The sequence below is a fragment of the Denticeps clupeoides genome, chromosome 5 (assembly GCF_900700375.1).
Source record: "Denticeps clupeoides chromosome 5, fDenClu1.1, whole genome shotgun sequence".
Classification (NCBI taxonomy): Eukaryota; Metazoa; Chordata; class Actinopteri; order Clupeiformes; family Denticipitidae; genus Denticeps; species Denticeps clupeoides.
In genome coordinates, this window is record NC_041711.1 from 16,824,568 (window position 1) to 16,848,830 (window position 24,263).

Genomic DNA, 24,263 nt, shown 5'->3' on the forward strand with positions numbered 1-24,263 from the left:
TCAAACCTAGCACTAATAAGTAGAGTTTCTGTATAGGTTTTTTTTACACAAATTAATATACATAATGGACTACATCAACATGTAAAGTTGGTATGAGATTTGACAGGCCAGGTTGACATGATGTTCCCACTTGTTACTTATTCTTTGTACTTGGACAGGCTAATGCTGCATCGCAAAAATCAATATGACCCGATAATTCATGTCCAGACATTGCTGGATCTCCTTATAGCGTCTTGTTCCTCAGGCTGACAAATGAAGGAAAGGTTTGTATGGTTTGCCTATTTTGGCAAGAACCCGTATTGGCATGCTCCACCTTTAAGCATTATCCGATAAATTTGCAGGCTGCTGTACCCTTTTCACCCCTGCTGTGATTTGGTGGTAGTAAATGACGCCGTGGGCCGAATACAACTCTCTCTCTCCCTCCAATATACAACAACAGCAGAAAACAGACCCCCGTCCATTCAAACGAACAGATTCATCTAAATAAAGCTGAATCTTCATAAAAGTAGATAACCATTGTTTGTTTGGTCTTAAAAGGTCTTCTTTCTCTCTGAACGTCTCTGGTACAAGTAAAGATATCAGGTCCACTAGGGTTTCATGGTTCATTTAGCATCTTCAAGGAATTTGTTTCCTTTGAACTAGACTCTGGTCAATTCACTGTGCTCAGAAGCATTTCTGGTTTCAGCTCCTGAATTGTGTTTGCATGGCTGTGTCCCTGCAGTGGGCACTAGCTAAGGAACAAATTCCCTAGTTTTCCTTTGAAACTGTGTATGTGTTGTTGACACTTTTCTGAAACCCGTCTCTTTAAGGGAAGAAATGCTCTTCCATGCTAATTAGAAGCTGTTTTCATCAGGCAAAAATGAGGTCATTCTCTTTAATCATATGATAATGTATTGGTTGCGGGGACTTGCGTAAGAAACTATGCTCTGACTTCTGTTTTCCAGAAGTTGGGATTTACAGGAGAAAGAAAATATCATTTGTAGATATAAATCATGTACTTCAGCCTAAAATTATTTTTAAATTTCCCACTTTTTTTAAAACTTGCTATTGCAATTTAATGCAGATAACACAGAAAACAGAATGTCATAGTCTCAGTTGTACATAAAACGTTTCTAATCTGTAGTGCATGTGTGGTGGAGGTATTTGACTCTGAAATGAGATTTATTGTCAACACACAACCAAAAATAATCACGCGGATGATTTGATTTTATTGTTCCACTCAAAAAAACTGTGACCCAACTCCACTAATTATACATTACTGACTCACCTAAATTAAATGCAAGCTGCAGCATACAGGTTGAATTTTTTTTTTTTAAAACCTCCTTCATATTTTTGATTCTCTTTACAAGTCTGCTGAAGCGTCCCTTCCTTTTTCCTTTTTCGTTTTGGTCGAGTGATCAATTTCTAGAATGAATAAAACATTCTCTCTCCAAAATAATATTGCAGCACAAATTGAATTTTTCATATGTGAGGAATGAACATGTTTTGGGTGCTGGGCACTTACAGAGGATGGGGAGAAAGGGGGTGGAGGGGAGGACTGAAGATCTCAGCGCAGCCTTGAGTATCCCTGAGTCCCGCAGATGAAATAAATATGTGACTGCATTTGACAGCGGCAGCTAAAACCGGAGTGGTATTAATCACAGTTTCTCTGGGTCTTTCTGCTCTGATTCTCTTGAGTGGTCCCGGCATAGATCCCCCTGCCCGCTTTCACTGGCCCCCTTACTTTGGCACAGGTGCAGCTGGGCTAACTCATTCGGTATAACCCCTGCCAAACCACCACCACAGGTGGGTACTGAGCAAACGCAGGCGAACACACGCATACACAAACACACACAGAGCCACCGAAACATGCACATGGCTGCAATGAAATGCGCTACATCTGCTGTGATGTCACTCGAACAGCTTGGAATCAAAGCTTGTTGTGAAAAAGGAGATCTTGTGTAATACAATACAGAGTAGTCTATTTCAAATTAAAAATGACAAAAGTTTATTTTTTGTTTAGTTTAATTATCTGACATTTTACACGTGCCTTTGACAAACAGGTCGCTATAAAATGTAACTAATCCACATCATAAAAGAAAGAGCAAAAGAGCGGTTCTGCACGACCATTCTTATTGCCTTTGAGAAAGCAAATCAATGTGGAGCAGTTTCATTTTTTTGGCGGATCAGAAGGCGATGGCAATAATTTTGGGGTTTATTTTGTCAAGGCTCTCACATTGGATCCTCATACTTGACAGATAAATTATTCAGAGATGTTGCATCTGAGCTAGGGAAGAGTCAGGACACCCTGCCCTCCATTCACACTGCTGGATTGGCTCCAAACTTATGCTGAGTGGAAAATTTATACTGAACTTAGTTACATGGAATGCACCCAAAACATGTCTAATACCGTATTTGTGGTATTGCAGAATTGTTACTTGAACTCTATAGTGGAACAACGAAAATAAATGAGCTGGAAGATGAGATCTGGCCAGGTTTTGAAGATGAGATCAAAGAGAGGCAACATCATCACATATCTTTGGGCCTTTGGCTTCAGATTTCTTCTCCCATTTCCCCCAGAGAATGGCTCATTTATCATTCCCTGTGGTCAAGCCAAGCTGTTTTTCATGGCACTCATACATCTGGGGAAAGAAAGAAAGAGAGAAAGAAAGAAAAAACAACAGAAGTCCTTCAAAAATCCAGACAACTTGTTCTTGTAAATTGATGAAAAACAATGAACAATAGGAACGGATAAGGAAACATGCAAACCCACGCACACACTGTTTTTCACTGGCATTACTCTATTCTACTATTCTCATATGTATCAAATAAAATATTAAGTCCTTAGATGAATGTAACAGTTTGAAAAATGAGGCATCACTTTTCTTCGTAAACTCTAAACTTGAATTGAATGTTCTTTCTTGCCTTCGTCCACAAGCTCTTGGAGGACAGGGTCACTCTTCAGAACAGCGTCGACTGAGTCTGCTGATTCCAGGCTTTTGGCCTCGTGGGTGTAATACGTGCCCTTGTGTTGGAAAATGAAGCGGAACAACACAAACAACACAAAGGCGGTCACCAAAATAGAGGCTGCAATGACACCTGAAAAAGAACAATTTATAGATTTTTAAAGCTAATCTTTGAGATTAAATTACTATAGAACAAATAAACATCACTGAATACTATTCGATACTATGCTGTCATTAGTTATTTAATTAATTGCTCACCTCCCAGAATGGCAATGAAGAATTCATCAGTCATGTGACCTGAAACTGTTAAAAAAACCAAGAAGATTAGTCAGATACAGGCTTCTAATTGTATTGACAGTCCATGTATACATGAGTGTTAATATTAAAAATACCACAACACAGTGGATCTTTCAGAAAATAAAGCTCCTTTTTTGTATCCTTCACAAGTGAAAAGGAAAGTGAAAGTGATAACGGACAAGGTAAGTCTGTCCCTTTTGACATTCCCTAATTCAGATAAATGTGTGTCATTCCTTGCAGGGTATTAGAGGCCATCTGAAAAACCACAGACCATGTTAAACTGCTGTTTTGGTGGTGAGAGAGGAAGGTAGAAATACATTTCCAGGGGCTGCGAGGAAGAAAAAAATGAACAATTTGGCAATGTAAGGGCTAATGTCTGGAGTTTCTGAACACCTCATTAATGCTTAATTACCTGGTACATTTAGGTGTTAGCCTATCATTAATGCTTCATTAATCAGCATCGTTTGGAAAGCGCCGGCCACTCCAAGTCATTAAACCCGCGCACACACGTCAATAGCAGGGCCCTCTGGGCTGGAAAGCCAGAGCTGGTGGGCCGAGTGGAAGGAAAATGTCAGCGTGTGGCCAGAGAGCTGGCTGTCTGAGGCGACCTGGAGGAAGGGGCGGGCGAGAGAGGCAGCCGGCCTGTACAACGTCAGTGTGGCAGCTGAGAGAAAGCGATGGAGTTCACACGCTTATTAGAGTCACCGTCTGAGGTCACAGTACAGAGTAGTGTAATTGAGACTGGCTGGGGCTTCTTCTGAAGGCTGTACGGGCGAACAAAACACACACACACACACTCTCAGGGCTCATTAAATCACATTGCTGGTGTTCAAAGTTGCTTCATTTATAGTCTCATTTGCACATGCCCATCTGTTTACATCTTATAAACCAAGCAACATGTCCAGTGTGTGTTGTGTGGATCTTTTTTTCTGTGGTCATGTATGATGAAAGGAACAACTCTGCAGAGAGAGAGAAAGTGTAGAGAAGAGTCAACCGAGAGAAATTAAACTCCTTGGGCATGTGCTCTGTCTGTTATGTTAATTGGACCTCCCATAAAAGCTTTGATGGTAGCTACTCTTTTTTTCTTGCTTACGGCCTCTCTCAACATTTCTCTGGAGTGCTTTTCATCTAGAAAGATTGTTTGTCCCTTGTATGTAAACATTTGAATTATTTTTAAGCGTGCACTACACGGGTGGTTGCAGATTCAATGCAAATTCAATTCTCAGTCGCAAAGTCAACAATTCCACAGAAGTAAAAAAACATGTCAATTAATTACATGCATTGATCATCATAACATATATCATTATTATTAAATATTATTGTTTAGAGAAAATAACTAGTTTAATTAAAAAGATAAATAGACAAAACCCTTTCTCTTGAGTTTTTAACTGTCATATAAGGAAGCACAACTAGATGGAGCTGACTGATTGTGAACATTCAACAATGTGCAATGTAAGATGCTTTCCAGTAATCAATATATTAATAATTTCAGGGATAGTTTTTCTCAATGACAAACAGTATTAATTGGCATTTGAACCTGATTTTGCAGGCTATGTCATTGATAGGTGAGACTTTTACCCTCCACATATAATTCTGGTAAATATCTGATAAATAAGGCACTTACGCATACATGTATGTAAATGTTAATAAATATTTGACTGAGGTCCAGCTATTCGTGCCTTAATAAAGTCTTAAATAATCATTACACTCCATCAGCGTTATAACATAGTTACTCTAGTTTTACTGAGTAAATAAGAAAGCATCCCATTTGAGGGTGAGCAACCCCCTCCTTGGGCACAGTAGGAACAGACGTGGTGGCTCCCAGTGTTGTTGGCAGTGACGCATGTGATGCTATGATGCAGAGTAACATCTGTTAACTGCAGACAGCTCTGCATCTCTTTTCCCACCTCTGGGAGGCAATATGAAGCTTCCCACCCCTAGGCCCAGCAGAGCACAGAACAGTGACAGAAAATAGAACCCCCATCTGACCGCCACACAACACTTTCACCCAGCACAAATAAATGTGCCAGAGAGCAGGAGATTTTTTGTTTCATTGGTTTCCCAAAAATCTTTGCCTGAGTGCTCAAGAGTTTTTTTTTTAGACAGGCTCAGTCTTGTCCCAAGACCAATAGAACAGAAAAGGATTAATTGCCCCCTAAAGCACAGTGACTGCAGTTGAGAAGATATGGTTGTATGAAAAATACGTTGCTCTTAGACACATATTACCCACAGTCATGCACTGTTGAAAGAGAACACTTGCATGTTAGTGTTCTTCTAAATAGCTAGAGAAAGGGAAATGCTGATTTAAAAGGCAGGATGTGAAAGTGAAGGGATTGTCATTGTGAAACATTTACATTCTGTACATTCACATTTATGGCATTTATCAAGCGCACTTATCCAGTGCGACTAACAATCAGTAGTTACAGAGACAGTCCCCCTGGAGACACTCAGAGTTGCGTCTTGCTCAGGGACACAATGGTAGTAAGTGGGGTTTGAACTTTGGGTGTGTTACCCACTAGGCTTCTAGCACCCTGAAACACTGCAGAACAGCACATGGTGAACACAATGAAATCCATCCTCTGCATTTAACCCATCATCCTTAGTGGGTGGGTAGTCATGAAAGGTGCTCAGGTGAGTGGGGACAGTACTTTGCTGAAAGATCCGACCATTTTACATTTACATTTACATTTACGGCATTTGGCAGACGCCCTTATCCAGAGCGACTTACAACGTGACCAGTGGACATCAGTGGACGTTTCATCTCCCATGAACTCTTGCATGTGAGAAGTATGTACATCTTTGACTCACTCTTTGCACCTTAAAAATCAAGGAATACACTGCACATACTGTTTGCTTTTATTATTCAGTAACTTTACTGAGTAAATAAAAATGGAACAGGTGTTTAGAAAGGATGGTAGCAGGCAAAGCATAAATTGAGGAAATATGTCATTTTAAATAGTGCAGTCATCAAATTCACAAAAATGACAGCAGATAAACAGTATATTTTGGTACGCTTGGGGATGAATGGGACAAAATGTGCTACCTTTTTTTCAATAGTTGTGGCTTCAAACCCATGGCAGATGGTTGGTGTTGACGAATTAAACAGAAACAGAGGTGAAATTTTGCAGGTTTATTTTTTGCAGGTGCCTATCAGGCAATACAGTCGTTTATTTGATATGTAATGTGGTGTATATAACATTTTTCATATGAGGAAAGCAAGTAAAAGATGATGAAAATGGCAACACAGCATGTGAAGAAATATTATTATGGGTAAAGAATGGAAGAATGTTGACATCAACTACAGTATATGCTTAACACTGATTTCTCTGTACTACAAAACTACATTTTTTTGGAGATCTTTTTTTGCATGCGCTAAATGAACTGGCAGAAAACCCCTGAGCAGTCAGGGCAGGGGAACTTTTCCTAATAAATAAATAAACTGCTTCTCGCTTATATTACAATGCCTACACCATTGAAAAGGTTTGGTCTTTGGTAAATGTAAGGTTTTGTCACTCTTTTGCCGCTTCCTTCCGTGACCACAAAAATCCTGCTGGACTTCACTTGGTCAGTTAAGTGTATATAATATTGTAGAATAATGTCTGAACATTGGACTGCCAGAGTAGCTGAACACTAACTAGCCCTCATAGGCTATCTGGGCTGAATGAGTTTGTGAAGGGGATGAGAATGTGGTAAACATAATGTGTTCGGAACTGCTCTCACATTTTAATTAGTGAGATAAGTCATTTGCTTTTTCGTGGCATTTTGCCCACTTCTGAAATGCTGTATTAGAGAAATTAGTATGTGGCTGTGGTCCCCTTGTATTCTGGCTGAGATATATATTGATAAGGTAGGGCACCAGAGTTTGGTTGTGATAAATGAGTTTATTTCGTGCTGGCGGTTTTGTGGTGATTTCGTTGCCCTGTTATGCCTCTTGATAATTATCAGTAGAAGCTTCGGGTTCGTGAAATTAGAATAGTCACAGATATCTCAGAACTATTCTAAAAACGTGCATTTTATTACAAAAGAATCAAGGAAACATGAGGAGCACAAAATAATTAGTGTAACAGTCTCAGAATAAAATAAAAAAGAAAACTGAGCAAACACTGAGCAAAATATTCAATCTGTTTGGATTCAGAAGGAACTAAAGAACCTGTAAAATATAAAGAGGTGTTGCATTCTGCCACAGCAAAAAAGTTCTTATATGCAGTCAGAACACAAAGACAGGCACTTGCAGGCTGTCAAGATGGAGCTGGAGGAAGGTGGGCTGATGTTCTAGAATAAATCTAGAATGTCAAGAGAAAAAATGATAATACTGCTATCTTATTATAATCTAGGAATAGAAAAGGAGGCGCTATGGTGTAAGATATACCTATATCTGGAATGTGACTATGAACACTTAAACAAAAAGATAAATCAAATAGTAGAAAAAAATGAAGATTGAAGTATCTATAGATGGAGGGGAAAATAAAAGAAAGAACAAGAATGTGAACACAGTAAGCACTGGAGAAGGTAAGATAGATGGTAAGAGTCCAAAGGGAGGGAGAAAACTAGGATTATGGAAAGAACAACCAGGGAACAAAACTGAGGAAAAGAAAGAGACTTGAAAAGGAAAAATAACTGCCAGAAAGCCTAAAATACCCAAAAGAAAATGAAAAATACATTTCCAAATCCCAGCCAGTGGCTGAAAAACAGCCACTGTTCTCAGAATGCATATCAAAGTGAAGGGAGCTGTACTTCATCTTCATTACCGTTAGCAACATATTAATTTCCATGTAACAAAGTGTCAGAATCCAGGGAAATGCCACTGCCATAAAAATTCCTCTCACAAATGGATTTTGAAAACAGGGGCGTTTTTCCAGTGTCATACCCTGGATCTTCTCACCAGCCACAGAAACACACAACACTTGACAACCGCTTGCTCAAATCAACAAAAATACATAATTGGACCCTATTATAAATAAGTGACAATGAGTGGTTTACAAGTGATGTAATTATCTTAACATTTCATGAAATTATAATTCTTTTTATTTTGACATAGATGAGAATTGCTTACAACCACGACACAAACACAGTACATCTAATCGCAATCCGAGCCTAATCAATGCTGTACACAGAAAATTACAGTACATGCCAAAAGTTTGGACACACTGTCTCATTCAATGTGTTTTTTTTTATTTTCATGACCATTTACATTGGTAGATTCTCACTGAAGGCATCAAAACTATGACTGAACACATGTGGAGCTATGTACTTAACAAAGAATGGAGACCTGGCCTCCATAGTCACTGGACCTGAACCCAGTTGAGATGGTTTGGGGTGAGCTGGACCGAAGAGTGAAGGCAAAGGGGCCCTACAAAACATGCTTATATATATATTTTTTAACTGTGCATCCTGTAAATTCCCTCAATACTATTAAATTTTTTTAGTTTAACTTTGACAATTCTATTTGAAATACCTTTAAGCAGCATTTCAATTTAAAATAAATTAAAATAGATTTAGGAGAACCATAGGACAGTTCTGATGAGTGCTTAAATACATTAGAAACCTCAGAAGCAATAAGACTGACATGGCAAAGGCTGCACACATCCACAGATGTATAGGTCTGGTTTGAAAAGGGAAAAGCCTTACACTGATTGTGACTTGTTAAAAAACAAACCTCTCTGTCTGCAACTAAATCCTGGTGACAACTCTTAGTTTTTCAGTCTGACCTACACTCCTGTTTTTATGATGAAATTTTATTCTTCACTTTACTTTCTAGATCGCCGTTTGCCTTGGGCAGTGTTTCTCTGTGGGTCACTTGCAGTGCAACTGGCCTGCAAGAGGACATTTAAAAAAATACCACCAAAATTCAACTTTGCAAGTTTGAAACCACAATCAACTTACGAAGTATAAGTTAAGGAGAGGAGAGCGATGGAGAGAGGAATCTTGGTATGTTACTTTTTGTTATTGGAGAATAATTAACACTGAGCCTAATATGGAGAAATGGACAGAAGACCAGAAAACCTCAGCTAACAAATCGTAAGATAATTTAAATCATTCGGTTAAAGCTACAATGTGTGTCAAAGATTCAAATTCAATTAATGAATCCAGTATCAAACAGGATAGGATACGGGCTTACAATTCGCATTCTTAGTGCTGTGTGATGATAAGATTTGTTATTAAAAGATTTAGAATGTTCAATTTTCTAAAAAGCCATCTCATTCAAATGTTTTGGAATGGCAAAAGTGTAACAGGGTTACGTACAAAACCACATTACTGTGAAATCTGTACCCACGTTTTGTACCCAAGAAATAAATCTAGATAAATATTATATTATAATATACTTTACAAATTCATGATGTAGCCACAGTGTTTTTTCTCTCTTTTTTAGCAAAACAATAGCAAAAGACTAATTTGCCTTAATTTGGCATAAACTTATGAATAACACATGATACTTTCTGTTCAACATGTGAACTTCTTCCATAAACTCCTTTGTTGAGGGAACCACATGTTCAAAAATGCAAATAAAGTATTTGATACAGAATTATGACATGCTCTGTTTAGTCCAAAGTTAGCAAAAACCCACAGAGACGCACAAGTGAAGTGAAGTGATTGTCATTGTGAAACACTGCAGCACAGCACAGAGTAACACAACGAAATGTGTCCTCTGCTTTTAACCATCACCCTTCCTGAGCAGTGGGCAGCCATGACAGGTGCCTGGGGAGCAGTGTGTGGGGACAGAGGCATCTCTGCGTCTCAGGATTTGAACCAGCAGCCTTCTGATTACGGTTCCGATTCCTTACCACCACTGCCCCGTAATAAATAAGCATTCACACACCCAAATAAGCATTCAACCACACCATACGCTTTTTTTTAACACACTCAAGGAGCACTCCTCAAGAAAAGCAGCAGTGAGAATCAAATCTTTACAGGAACCTCGTTTGCTTTCTAATCGCTCCAATGCTGAATGACAGACAAGCCTTTGCTGCTATTAACAGATTGATGCTTTTCCCTTTTGCTGGTGCCTTTGTCAGGTGCTCTGTCACTTAAACACTGCCCCCGATCCAGCTTTAGCAAACAAATGAATACCTGGCAAGAGCACCGGCTGCCAAAGCCCCTCATGGTCATTGGTTTCAAAGTAATCACGCTGATGCCTGTGATTTGTCACAATAATACGCTTTGTCTGCCAGACAACAAGAAAAAAAAAAGACATGAGCTTTTCATGTTTTGTGGTGCAAGCTGACAATGTCACGATGTGGGTTTCGCAGAAGCCATGCTGATGCGCCGCAAAAGCCGGCAGGCAGATTAATGACGGGAGCACCTCGCTGCGTGCCGAGCCTGCCTCGGCAGAGGTGTTGCTGTTGGCGGGGATGTTACAGTCATGCCTAACCGAGGGTGAAATGCCTCACTCAGACCTTCTCTCTCTCCACCATGCCCCCTCTCCTTCTGTCCACAGATGGAGATGTGCTTTTTATTATTTAATCACGCCAGTATCCTGGGCAACTCCGTGCACTCGCCGTTTTTCAAAAATGTAGGTTTCATTTTCACTTTCAGAAACTTGGTGTGAAATGTTCACGACCCAGATATCACCCCACTGTAATGTGTTCAGGTTGCTAAATGCTGTTGATTTATATTTTTAGATTGCACATGTTCAGAACCAGCAGGTGGTAGATAAAGGGTGTGAAAGTTGCTACCAGTGTGCCAATGTACAATACTTTGTGAGTCGTCTTGAGTAGAGGAAAAGGAGTCAGCAAAGGCTCTGTCTGAGTGCTTATCTTCTGCATCTAACTCTATTAAATATATTCTTTTTTTTCTCTGTGTGTAGGCATGCTGACCATTTGTCTCTGGTGAGATTTTAATAATGCATCAATATAATATGCCCGGGCATTTACAAGCCCTGCACTCTGCCCAAAATAAAATGGGTTTCAGTCATTTTTAAGCCCTCCATTATTTAGGTTTCTATGTTCATAGGAAAAGTTCTTTCCACCTTACAGATCTTTAAATATTTCCATTACTGGATATGCCAACTCTTACGTAAGATTTGAGAAATAAAGTAGTAAAAAGAAACATATTTTTTATTCATCATTTGGGAGAAAGGTATGATGGCCATGTGATTGCACTGTAAGCTGTAAATGGTGGCTGCAGTGACATTCAAAATGTGATAAATTCAGGCCAGAGCCAGGCCTACTTCACCACTCACTGGGCATCCCGGCAGGAGGTCATCCAGTAGAGAAGAGGACTTGGTCTTTCACAAGCAGGGGACCAGACAAAGTAGTTTTTAATTTTGAGAGTGCATGAAAAGTGATTCCCAAGAGTGGGTTTTATGCGTTCTGGGATGAGTTAAAGCACCAACTCTTTGCACTGTTGCTTTGCCATTGATGGACTTTTTTTGCTTTCAGCGGCATGAAAAAATGTCACATTTCTGTTTCTGTGAATACAAAAGATGAACTGATCACCAAAGTTAAAGACAACACATTTCTTCTCATTTTTATGCTAATAGTGTGTATTTCTTGTATACTTTGAATAGCGAATATAGGAAAGGAACATCATGAATAACTTTGGGCGCTCTTATAACAAGGTTCCAAACCATTATTTTTTTTATTGAGTTATGGTATTATTTAGCTTATTGAACTGTACAATCTTGTGTGATTATTGGTCAGACAAGAACAGTGGCCAGGGAACATGAGTACCTCAGTGGCACTTTGTGTCAGGATTGCCTGCAGCTGGGCTCCACACCTGAATCCAATCCTGACGCCCCATAAATGCCGGAAGTTTCCGCCCATTCTGGGTCTCTGGCATTTTCGTGAACTCTCTGCACGAACTTGACCTGGTTTAGTTTTATGTGTTTTGAGTTCTGGCAATCGCCACACGCCTACGGGTTAGTTTGTGTTTTTCCCTTTTATTTTCTCGTTTTTGGCCACCGCGCCATTGTTTATTTGTATTTGTTTGTTTATGAATAAAACCCCTTCCCAACATGTCAGACCTCTGCGCTTCCTTCCCCCGTAAGTCCGTAGTCGTGACACTTTGATGGTTGGTGGATTCAAACCTGCACCCTCTGGTCACGTGCCCTCTGCTTTAGGCAATAGGCCACCACTTATTGTTTCAAAAATTAAGTCTTTTGTCTTAATGTTTATCTTCAGTGAATTCTTTTAAAGTGGGGGTGGCAAAACCTCTGCTGTCTTTGTATTTATCTGAAAGCTCAGGCTCACAGAGCGTTCCAGAAGGAGGCTTGGTGCTGAGATCATCCAGGGCCCTGTTCGATTCGCTGATGTTAATGAGGTACAGACAGAGGTTCATGGGAAGGCGATGATGTCACTATGGGCTCACTGGTGCAGGGTCAACGCCTGATTGTTATTGCTTTGGAGAGCAATAAAAGTAAATGATGGCTTGTGGGGGGAAATGATGTTCTGCAGATTTTTAATAAAGGCATTCCCATGTCCATTGTATGGAAGGGTGCAGAGTGCATGGGTGTTCATGTGAAAATCATGGCGAAATTGAGTGTGTCAGTGTAAGTTTATTTATGTGTTACTCTGAATGAGATTATTCATCTAAGCGAAGAGGAAGAAATGAATGCGGGAAGGAGCATTTGTGAGTGTGTGTGTGTATACACAACTGTATAAGTGTAGGCCAAAGCACAAATGGATCTGTCATTGCATATGCTTGTCTGTGATGCTCTTAGTATGTGTGAGAGTTGCGCCCGGGGGTGATAATTGAGAGGTATTTGCAGAAGCAGTCAGAGTCAATATTTGTGTAATTTAAATTCACATAAATCTCCATGCAGGAGCGCCTGCTCTTCCTGTATTTTAATACTGGTAATGGACTACTTGATCTCAGGGAAGTGGAGTGGGTGGGGGGCAGCCATAAAATGGAGTCACAAGTTCATCCCCCATGGAAGTCATCGTCTTGTATTACGCCCATCAAAACCATCCACGCTCGCGGCAATGAGAGCCGTCAAAAATGCATCAGAATGACAAGATGCTGTTTTTTTCTGTTGAAACCTGCAATTCTGTAAGCAAATAAATTACATTCGAGCCCATTTTCCAGCCAGTTAAAGCACAGAGCACACAACTCGGTATGGCCCAGTGAAGAAGAGAGCCTTCACCGCCACTCTCTTCAGCAGCGGTGCGCGGCGCCAGGCGCGTGAACTCCCCAGTCGGGATAATTACCTGTGTCAAGATTATGCAAATACGGGTCTGTGGGCTTGGTCTCGGTATGAATAGTAACTAATTACAGACTGTTATCTCCCCCTTTTCTCTGTCATTATGGTCCATCATCCTCCGGAGAAAGTGTGTGGGCAGGACCCTGGGTGTTCAGAGTGCTGCGTGTGGATGGGCTCAGGCGATCGGTGTCCTTTGGAGCTTATTTTGTCTCTGTGTCCCGTCCATTTAGCCAGGTGTAGAGAATGAAATGAGTTTAACGCATCGTTTACTAAGACGCTTCATTCACTGCTTACCTAGACCTGACATACAGGCCTTATTGTTTTTTTGTCCACAAATGGAAACGCTGACGTCACCTTACCCTCATTCTCACACCCTTTCCTCACTCCAGATGTTCTCCTCTACCCACGCCCTCTCCTCACTCACCCCAGCTTCAGCTTCCTGTGTCAGGGGCTCTGGAGCCGATCTCCGCAACCAGCGCCAGAACCGAATCCCCCACTGTCCTCACATCTCGGCTAACACCCATTCATAATGCGGGCGCTGGAGAATTTCCGGCCCAAACTAAACACATTATTCCAGTATATTAAAAAAATAACACATTTGTCCTTGACTCTAAATCCACATTTTGTCTCGGGCTTCTGACGAGTGTGTTTCAATCCAATTAACTTTTTTTTTTTTCACTTTTCTCAGCTGCCAGAAATCAAACTAAAACTCTTGCGTGGAGGTCATATGGAAGGATCCTTTGGGCCCGTCAGATTCTGAGTGTGTGTATGACTTAACGGAAGCACAAATGTGGTGGCTTGACCGCTTGCTGATTTTAAAAGAAAAAAAAAACCACTTGGACAGAAATTCCACTTGCACAGATTCTCAATTATACAAAAAAGCCTGCCGCTTCTGGAGTCTGTGGACCGTTCTCTTCAATCATTCCCTTTCTCTTTCATACAGAATAACTGACATAAAATACTTTTAATCGAGCCCTACTTTTCAGCTGAGATGCCAATGTCATGTTCTGAGCTACATTCTGTGTTTATTTCCAAAGAGGCAATTCTTTCCCCCTTAAAATAAAGTATACAGTCAGCCTTGCCCTGATTAAGATGGAACACATTGTCTTATTAATTTATTTCACCATTGATTTCCCTGCTGTCGGGGCACCAGTCGTCCCTCCCAGACCCTTAGAGGGTCTGAGAGTGAACAGTTCTAAGCCTCTGTGGTGATCTTGAGTTCTGCATGCCTGACAGGGGCTTTCTTTTCCTCATTAACGTTTGGGTTATAATTTTATAAAATTGCCGTCCTATTTCCTACTGTACCTTGACTTTTCACCTGCATGCTAAAGCCACCAGTGCCTTTGTCTTTGAACTGGACCATGAACTGTGGGGTGAAAGCAGAGGTGTTTAATTAGCCTGAATGTGTAGGAAGTATTCGATTAACGAAGAGACACAATTGGAGCACCGGCTGATAATTAGCTGGGGCACACAAGGCGACACACTGGACCTGCAGTGGCAGCTCCAGGTTAAGAATGACCTGTTGGGTTTGACTGGGGGCAATCTGAACCTCTAGTGTGGGGTCTAAATTCAAGATTTCATTCCAGGTTTGCATCTATATTAGGATGGCTAATAACCAAATTTCAAGGAGATTTTTTCACCTTGAACAAAGTAATGAGATTAAACACCTTTTTTGTGAAATTGCGTTCAAAAACCTCAGCTCACTGACTGAGTACTAAGTAGTACATGTATTTAATGACACACAACCTAATATTACACATACAGAGATAAAGAAAATATTAACAATAGTTCATTTTTTACAATTTAGCACATTTTCTAGATCAACACAAAGTTTCATGGGGTGCAGTGCAGGGAAGGAAACATTCGCTCAACTTCATGGAACACACAGGGATTCAATTGTAAACATGACAATATATGACAAGGCCAGAGACACATGACAAAAAAACCACAATGATCGCACGCCGACTAGACAAATCCAAAGTTACATTGTACTTTACGAACCGATGGAAACAATCACAGCAATCAGGAAACAAGGAACATATAGAAATCCTGGCCAGGAGTATCAGGGAAAGTTTGGATCATGACGCAAAGTAGTGATGGCTTATGGGATCCACGTTCTGTCTGTACCACCATTTATGTCTGTACCACTCGCTGTTGCCTGATTTTGAACATGCAAACAAGTCACCCCATTAAGTCTCTACTTTTGCACCTATTTTCAATCCTGTGAAAACCATAGCACTGCTAATGACACATGTTCAGCAGAAATCCAGACATGTATTTGTTACAAAACATCTGTTCTTCCTATGAGAAACACTAGAAAAATAGTAACAGAGTGAAACCAACTGTTCTCTTTTCAAGTGAGCAAAACAACTTATGGCAATACAGGCTCATGGACTTAACACCACCTTAGGGTCTCTAAAAACTACCATTCTAGGCATTAAGGGCAACTGTACATGGTTTTTCATCCAATTGAAATGAATATATATAAACAAGAATGTCAAACCAGTAATTGATACATTTAAATGTAATGGCACACATTTATAAAAGCTTCAGTAGATAAACAGCTTTGTGCCATGTACATGTAATATGCAATGATTGGTGTGAGGTTGTAAAGAACCTCAGGCAATCAAATTAACAACATAAATGGACTGTTTAGTAGTCACTAGTATATGACTAGTTTATTAAGTGTTGTTAATATAATTGACAAAATGTTATCTAAAGGTATGAATTTACAACTGTGACTTTGTAGCAGGGAAAAAAAATGTTTTCATTCCAATAAATATGTTGGTGCTTCCTTATTATTAGGCTTCTTATATTATTTTTAGGCTTTGTCTTTTCAGTTAGGTGTCCACAGTCAGATTAATTGCATAAATTAAGTAAAATACGAGACGTGTAATCAGAGAATTCTCATTATGGCAAACATGACTGATCTATAGTAGAGAAAAGAACCACAAAGAGCCTTTGAATACTTTGACTTCTACCTACAGCAACTGGCAGTGCCACCGTGAACAACTATATATCCCCTCATAGCCACTGCGAGCAGTGAAATGACGGTTTTGACAATAGCACCCTCACAAAGCCCACGTTTTCCAGAGCTGTCTTTGTTTCTCCGTCTGGGCTCAGACAGAACTGACAGTCTGGGCATGTTGTCTCCCTTTGGTATTCTGCAAACATGCTGTACACAGAAAGTCTGCCATGCCGGGCCTGTCAAAAGCACTCGTCAGCATCCGCATGCATACCAAGACTGCTTTGATAACGCCAAACCCATGGCTCAGTCATGGGTTGAGGACGGGGGAAGCGGTGGATGGATGAAATGATTTTTGAGGTAAGGTCGAGACTTTTTCAGCTGTGCATCCACACAGGGTGACATTGTCAGCTGCTGCCTGTCAAACAGTCTGTGTTTTAGGGGGGTGGTGATGTTTATACTTTTGCACAAAGTTCACAGCTCTGTGAAAATGAATTATAATCAGCACCTTAATTTGCCCTGGCACGCCACGTTCCTGTTTCTCACACAGCCAGGAGCTCCTCTTTGTGGGCTTTAGTTCCTTCACATCTTGTACTTGGATCAGAAAATGGCCTGACGATCACAAATAGTGGCATGGGTGTGATACGCTTTCACTTTCTCACACACATACGCACACACACACACACACACACACACACAGTTCAGTCGACCTTCAGCTACCACCCAATTCAGCATTCCACACATTCGGTTCTTACAGCTCCAAGATCCAAGCTTAAGTCTGATGCATATGTGCGGACTGTTTCTTACTGGTAAGTACAGTGGTTTCTCATGGAACAGCAAGAGTGAAAGAAGTCAAGAATGATCAAATACATTTTATTCATTTATTTTTTGCTATGTTGCCATTTTACTTCTTTGTGTCTGTGGTTGTGAATATTTTTGGCAAATATTTTTTCCCTAAGAAAGAATGGGAATATAGGAGATACTGGTTGTTGATGCCCTCTGGAGACCTTAACTCAGGATTGCGAAAAGGGAGATCTGGACCAAATGGTAAATGGGAAGAGGAGGAATTCTCTTGAGGTCTCACAAGCACATGCATTGCTTTTCCCTGAGTGATAGCTTTGGAATAATAAATCAAAAGAGGATGGGGGGGAAATTATTCATTCTTTGCTGTGGCTTCAGCTGGACCACTGAGAGTTCCTGTTAGCCTTGATACAGAATTGGAAAGCCCTTCTTTGTACTCAGCTGGTCCGGTGATGGCAAAAGAATTGCTGTCTCCTGCCAAGCACACACTGCAGAATCAGCCAAGTTCAAATACCCTTGTGAAGCACATCTTTAGCAAGAAGATGAAAATGTCCTCTGGACAGAGCTATGGCATAATTGCCACCTTCCACCAGGGGGTGACGGTAGTTTGAAGGAGAGATTTAAAAGAAGTAAACCTACTGTCCCTTCTTGTGACAAATATGTTAGCTTCATGTTATTTTCATTGTCTAAACATTGCTAGATGATTACATGGGGAAATATTTAAAACCTTTTGTGTTCACCTATATTGAGAAGTAAATATTAGGCTTTTGTGTCTGTGCGATGTAGAGTGGTTATGGTGAAGAAGCATGAAAAATATTATTTAAAATTTTGCAACAAAGTTTTGATTTGGTGATCAGTTCATTTTCTGCTTCTTCTCTATTGACAGACATTTTAGCAAGAGTGCATTGTATCATATTGTTACATTGAAATAATAATTGTCCGGACTCTGCGGGGTTCGCATTCCGAATTGGTGTTGTATGTTCCATGTGTGTTTCCCTAATCACCTAGTCATGTTCACCTGATGTTTTGTGTATACATGTACTGTGCTTCTGCCCTGTCTCTCCCTGTTCATTGTCCCTGTGTATTTCTGTAAACCTGTACATACATATAATGTGTCTTGGTACCATGTCCTGTGATGAGTTGCTGTACCTTGTTGTTCAGTTAATCTCTTGTCTTGTAAAGTCGTGTCAATGAGTCCCGTTTCTGCCATGCAACCCACGCCATGAGAAATATTCCATTAGTTGGTTGAGACATCTCAATTTTTTTGCCCACTTTTTATGTTCTACATATTTAACTCTTGACACAGTGCTCCCATCTAGAACATCAAGCACCTCATCTGTTCTTCTGCTCTCCGAGGAAGGTAAAAGGGGTGCAGAAATAATGGTGAGAAATAAAAAAAGAGGCTACGTTTTCAGGAATTTTAATGTAATCAAAATATATGATGATCTAGTGACTGTCAGCTGTTACACTTATTAGCAAAAAGTTACACTTTTCAGTTTGGCTATGTTTGTGGTTAGCAGCTAAGCCTTGTATGATTATTTTATTTAAACCCATATAATTACCAGGATTACTGGGTTTTCATTACCGGTCTCATTATGCATTGCTTCAAAAGTGCAAACAAAGTATGGATTAGGTGCCAGCATTTTATTAAAACAAAGACATACTGTTACACACGTGCTCTCTATCTCCCATTCTCTCTCATGTTTATCTTACATGCACATGCACACTGCACTTGTGTGTACACCAACTGCACCACACACACACATTCATACACACAAACACTCACACGCGGGCGACACAATGAAGACCCCAAGCAGCATTAGGCATAAATGACATTAGAGACGGTGACGTGGAGAGTAGGGCGTTTGGAGGTGGGATGCTGAGTGTATGTTTGTGTGCGTGCACTGTCATTGTTGTGTGAGAGAAGAGTGTAATGGAGCCTCTCAGAGTTGGTCTTATCACTGGCGCAGGGGCCTGCAGGGCTGGAAGCTTTCCTACGCAGCTCCTCTCTGAAGGCCTCTGATAAACACGCACTCCCCTAATCTGCAGGTCTGTAGTGGGTTACCCCACTCCAGAGCCTCAGACAGCACTGTCTCACGCGCACTCACTCAAGCCTCTCCCCTCCAAGGCTCCTTCAGCTCAAAAAAAAAAAAAAAGAAAGAAAAAGAAAGAAAGAAAACTTTGCCTCTTTCTTTTGGGAGGGAGGGGCAGAGAAGTCATTTCAAGTTCCATTTCCTTGCCTTTCTTTCTCTCATCCGCCACTCGCACTAGCATGAGGCCTGTGTTCATCTCTCCTCTCACATTCTTTTTTTCTTTCACTCTTTCCCCCATGCCTCCACCTCTAGTCTCTACATTCTCTTTCACTCCCCCTCTTGCTTCATGATAGCAGTAGGAATCTGTGAATGTGTGACATGCTCTTGTTAGGTGAGAAAACGGGGCATCGGTGACGGCCGGAGAGGAATCGCTACAGACACCTGTGAATGTGTGGTTTGGCCCACAGCGGAGAAAAAGCCTCGCTAAAAGTGAACACTCCCGTCACCTAACCCTGCCGGTCTTCGCAAGACCAAAGGAGACAAAGGCGGTGCAAAATCTTTTACATTTTCACTGCCTTAGAAATTAATAATAGTTTAAAAATATATATATTTCTTGATAAGTATTGACACTATACCCTAAGGCAAAACTACCAGAAACTCTCATTAGCACCAGCGCCATGAAGCCAAAATATAACTGTGCCTTCACACTTCGCGGGATGAAAAGCAAACTTCAGTTAGCAGCTTGACAGCCTGAGGTCACGTGTACAGGCATATGCAGCCAACTCGGAGGTCAGACCCCGCCGTCATCTCGCTGCTCGAACCCAAACACTGACAGCATGACCTGCAGGACAGCCATAAGCCTGGTTATGTATGGCAGGCGTTTGTGCTTCTACAGGGCTCCCGCACTGGTCCCTTAATGAGCTGTGATTAGTAATGGATGGGGCGTGGTACAGCTTAGCAACAGAGGATGAAGGGCATAAGGGGGCATAGCATTTCCATTAATTTATAATTCCAACAAGATGAATCCCAGATCCGATTTTGATGTTTGTTTTCTCATGGCAATTCAATCAAAATATTAGAATCAAAGTCAGTTTCAATCATTTGATGGCCGATAGCTGCAATTTATATTGAACCGCAGAGGCTGTTTAGCTCTTCATTCTGATTAAGTAGAATGCAATAGTTTCTCTGTTGCAGCATTCAAAGCACACAAAATCCAGCTCAGAACTTGCAATAACAAATCAGTTTTATACATATTTATATTTTATACAAAGGCATAGGTTGAGATTGGAATGTTAAGGGGATGTAAATTTTACTGTCTAACCTCAGAAAAAGGTTTTTCCAATATACTGTCACACAACATGCAATCAATATGGAAATTGTGTTGTGGCCAATTATTGGTGATACAAAAAGTGGTGCGGAAGGTACCTGAAGTCCTTATCATAAACTATGATAAAATCCTTTCATTCAGGTTGCATCAAAATCGGCAAATCCTTGCTGTCCAGTTAAATTAACCCAGCAGTGCCGAAGGTAGCATACAGCGTTCCGTCACACCACTGTACACCGGCCGCTAGCCTGACCTTGAGAGATGCACCATTCATATGCAGGAGCTCTTTTGGGTTGGCAGGAGCCGAGGTGTTTCTCTCACTCACCTCTGTATTCCCACAGGCCGGTGTCATGGCAACCTCTGCAGGCTTCTCTGCCAATCCGAGGATGGTGTCGGCTGCACCGCCGAGGGGAGGTGGCTGAGTGCTTTAGAATCATGTACTCAAACCATAATTAATTTACTATATATATACCTGTGATCCACCCCCCCTTTTTATACATATTTTTCAGGAAAATAAATGTGCCCTTCATGGTGCAATGGGAGGAAACCGTCACTGGAGGTACACAATTAACATCAAAAACAAATTACCCACATCACACTTAAGGGGCAACATCAGCAGCCGTGCAGGAAATTAATTTATGCTTGCTTAATTGTCTGCAGTCCTGTACACAGCAGGCAGGGATGTCAGTTGTGGGACACTCGGAACACACCCGGCGGAATTTTTTTTTTCAGTCAGTAGAGCGGTGCAATTGACGTACGTAATGCGTTGCTTCCACCACTCATGTCAGAAGGTTTGTTTAGTGAAAGAGGGCACGTGTGTGGAAGAAAAAGCTTTCATGCTTCTCAAACACAGTGATTGTCCACATGAAGGTACTCTCCTCTGCTGTCAGTCCACTTTTTCCTCATCACTCTGTCTCTCTTTAGAGTGGGGGTTTGTGCAGACACTTTGACAGAATGATGATGGCAGGACCAGTTCTGTTCTTGTAGTGAACATAAACTCTCATCCATGCCTTTCAGCTGCTGTGAGCATTGTTTGTTTTTTTTGTTTTTTTTGTTCGAATGACGCACAGCATACACAGAGTGATATTGCCTGTTCTTGTCTCAGACTAGGAGGATTCTTGTGCCATCCCAATTCTGATTTCTCAGACCATAGGCTGGTCATACTATATATCATAAAAATATGAACATCCATATCATCAAAAATGTAAAAGGTTGTGAGTAATTACTTGTTTTTCCTGCATAAGATGAGATGAGATGTATTTGCGCTGTTTTCATATCCATATGATTTGCTCTTTTTCTCAGCTTTGCATGGTGTAATGTACAATACTGCCATTTTTTGAGAACTATGAAAGTGTTTGTCAACTTGCAAAAACCATAAGCAAATATGCCTCACTTTCTAATGAGTTTATATTAAAACCAAACACAATCCACTGCCACCTAAGTGGCACCTTGGTGGCTCAGGATTCGAATCGGCAACCTTTTGATTACGGGGCTTCTTCCTTAATCGCTTGGCCACCACTGCCCCTTACACATTACACATTAAACGTGCAAGTTTCATTCTGCGAACATGCTTTAAAAGGGTACTGGTAAGCCTTCCAAAAAGCAAATAATGCTGGAGAGGACAGAATCCTTCAGGTATACTTACCACTTGGAAGCACCGTGGTCGTTGGTGAGGTGGCTATGATGGTGACATAATCACTACTGACAGAAAGTATGTGTCCTGTTGTGGTGTTCAGGAATCCCGTAGCTTCAGACATTCTGAACTTCAACAAGCCAGCCCTTTGTGTTCAAGTTGAAGATGAGTTTAGTGTCTGTTTGAACACCTTTTACTTCCTCAAAGTACTGTTGGAAATCTGTTTGGAAGAAGAGAATGATGAAAGATTATTGATTTATGTGCATTATTAGCATGGCTCACAGCGACTTTAAACCTTCTTTTGTGTTATTCTGCCATCATGCAGGCCAAGGTGCTCCTTGGGGGGAAGATATCAATTTAAATCAGTGCATTTGTCAGGAAACAGAAAAGGAAGAGAAGACTCATCTCCATCTGATAGCTAAATGATGAGAATTAGCAAGGCACTTTTGTCCAGTAAGACTAATTTAAATGAATGTCACAGCCTGCTAAACAAGTAATTAGACTCTGGTTAGAGGTGTCAAAACTATTCCTGGTTTAAAAGAAAGCAGTATGTTGAAAAGTGTGTGATGTTTTACATATGACAAACAGAATTATGACCGTTAGATTTAAATAATGTAAGGAGAAATGATTTAAGGATTAAATCACGGATTTAGAGGAAAACCAAAATGAGGATGGGCGGGGATGTTAAGTTTCTTGAAAAACAGCTGCAGGAAAAAAAACTGTTGTAACATCCAACTGGCCAGTCCAAAGGAAACTGAGCCAATTTCACATCAGTTTATCTAACCTTCAGTTGAGTTCTATGCAAACTCACACTCTCACCTAACTTTTACGAAATGTGCATCTTGAAACATAAAATGGTGCCACAGAACATTGAGACTCATTCCCAGGTTCCCCTGCTGCAATGCAGTGGCACTAAATTCTGTGCTGCACCAGTACACAATCATTTATACTGTATGTCACATCTATCACTGTTATTGATGAATTTTTGCTCTGAAAATGCATAACAACTCTTTAAAACACATTTAATCTTTTAAGTCTGAACTGCATTCTAACTGTGTTTATGAAATCAACGGGGTGATGAAATGCAATGATGCATTTGAGGCTGTCTATCTCACACACACACACACACACACACACACACACACACACACTAATCTCATAGCTTCTTACTCCACATCACAGATGAATGCTTATCAGTGGCAGCTGCTGAAAGCGGGCAGAAACATGTGCCTGTGTAACTGCCGCCTTAATTTGCAAATGAAATGCTCCCATTTCAGAGACCAAAAAAATGTCCATATGACATTCTTTAATCAGACTTGCAGGGAGGGGGTCCATGCTTACATATTGATTACACATCATTACACATCACTTTCAATAACTGCATAATATCAATGATATTAATGAAATAGGTTGCATGAGATAATTTGATGTAGAGAGGCGACGCCTTGACATACCAGTGCCACAAATCATTGATTTTATTATTTTACAATCATCTCAGAAGAAAAGACTCAAATGGCAGCAATGACTATGGGCATGTGATGAGCCATACTTTTGACAGAATGAGACCAGCTATATGTTACACCGTTGGGGATGCTTTTCCTTCCCTCTGTTCTCTTAAGAGAGCATTTTGCATAGAGACAATAACACACAAAAGAGAATATTATTTCCTCAAGGGACGTAATTAAAAACAATAGAAGGAATGGTGAACTCACCAGGCGACTACAAATCGAAGAGCAACAAGTTTTCTTTTCCTTCCTCTGAGTTAGCAGAACAGGGCATTTAGAAAGTTTGCAAACTTCTGTTCCTCAAGTTCTGATGACAGCACTATCAGAGACCAGAGAGAGACCATGTGCTGCACACCACCCCCCAACACACATGCACGCCAAATCATGGGCGTGCACCAAATATCCTGCTGGTGGACTTCTCAGCATATTCCCACGGGTGACTGTTTTCCTCATGTAGCCAATAGGTCAGCGGGCCCCTCCTTCAGCGATGCAAATAGGCCACAGATGTAGACCAGGCCTGGGGAAAAAGGAGGAAATGTTACAGGCGGGGGCCTGCAGACGCTCAGGCATTCGAATCAACATATGCTGCTGCAAGAGCACATTGAGCAGCAAGTCGGACAAC

At 40.8% G+C, this 24,263-nt stretch overlaps 1 protein-coding gene across 1 annotated transcript; it reads right to left on the reverse strand.

The window, feature by feature from the left end:
* Positions 1-1,963: 1,963 nt before the first annotated feature.
* LOC114790845 (glycophorin-C-like) lies at positions 1,964-24,037 on the reverse strand. The gene is made up of 5 exons (XM_028981243.1): positions 23,849-24,037; positions 22,149-22,356; positions 3,204-3,248; positions 2,905-3,078; positions 1,964-2,621 (listed from the first exon to the last, which is right to left on the reverse strand). Exons 2-5 carry the CDS (start codon positions 22,258-22,260, stop codon positions 2,614-2,616), a joined length of 339 nt encoding a protein of 112 aa, XP_028837076.1. The 5' UTR covers positions 22,261-22,356; positions 23,849-24,037; the 3' UTR covers positions 1,964-2,613.
* Between the last annotated feature and the right edge of the window lie 226 nt (positions 24,038-24,263).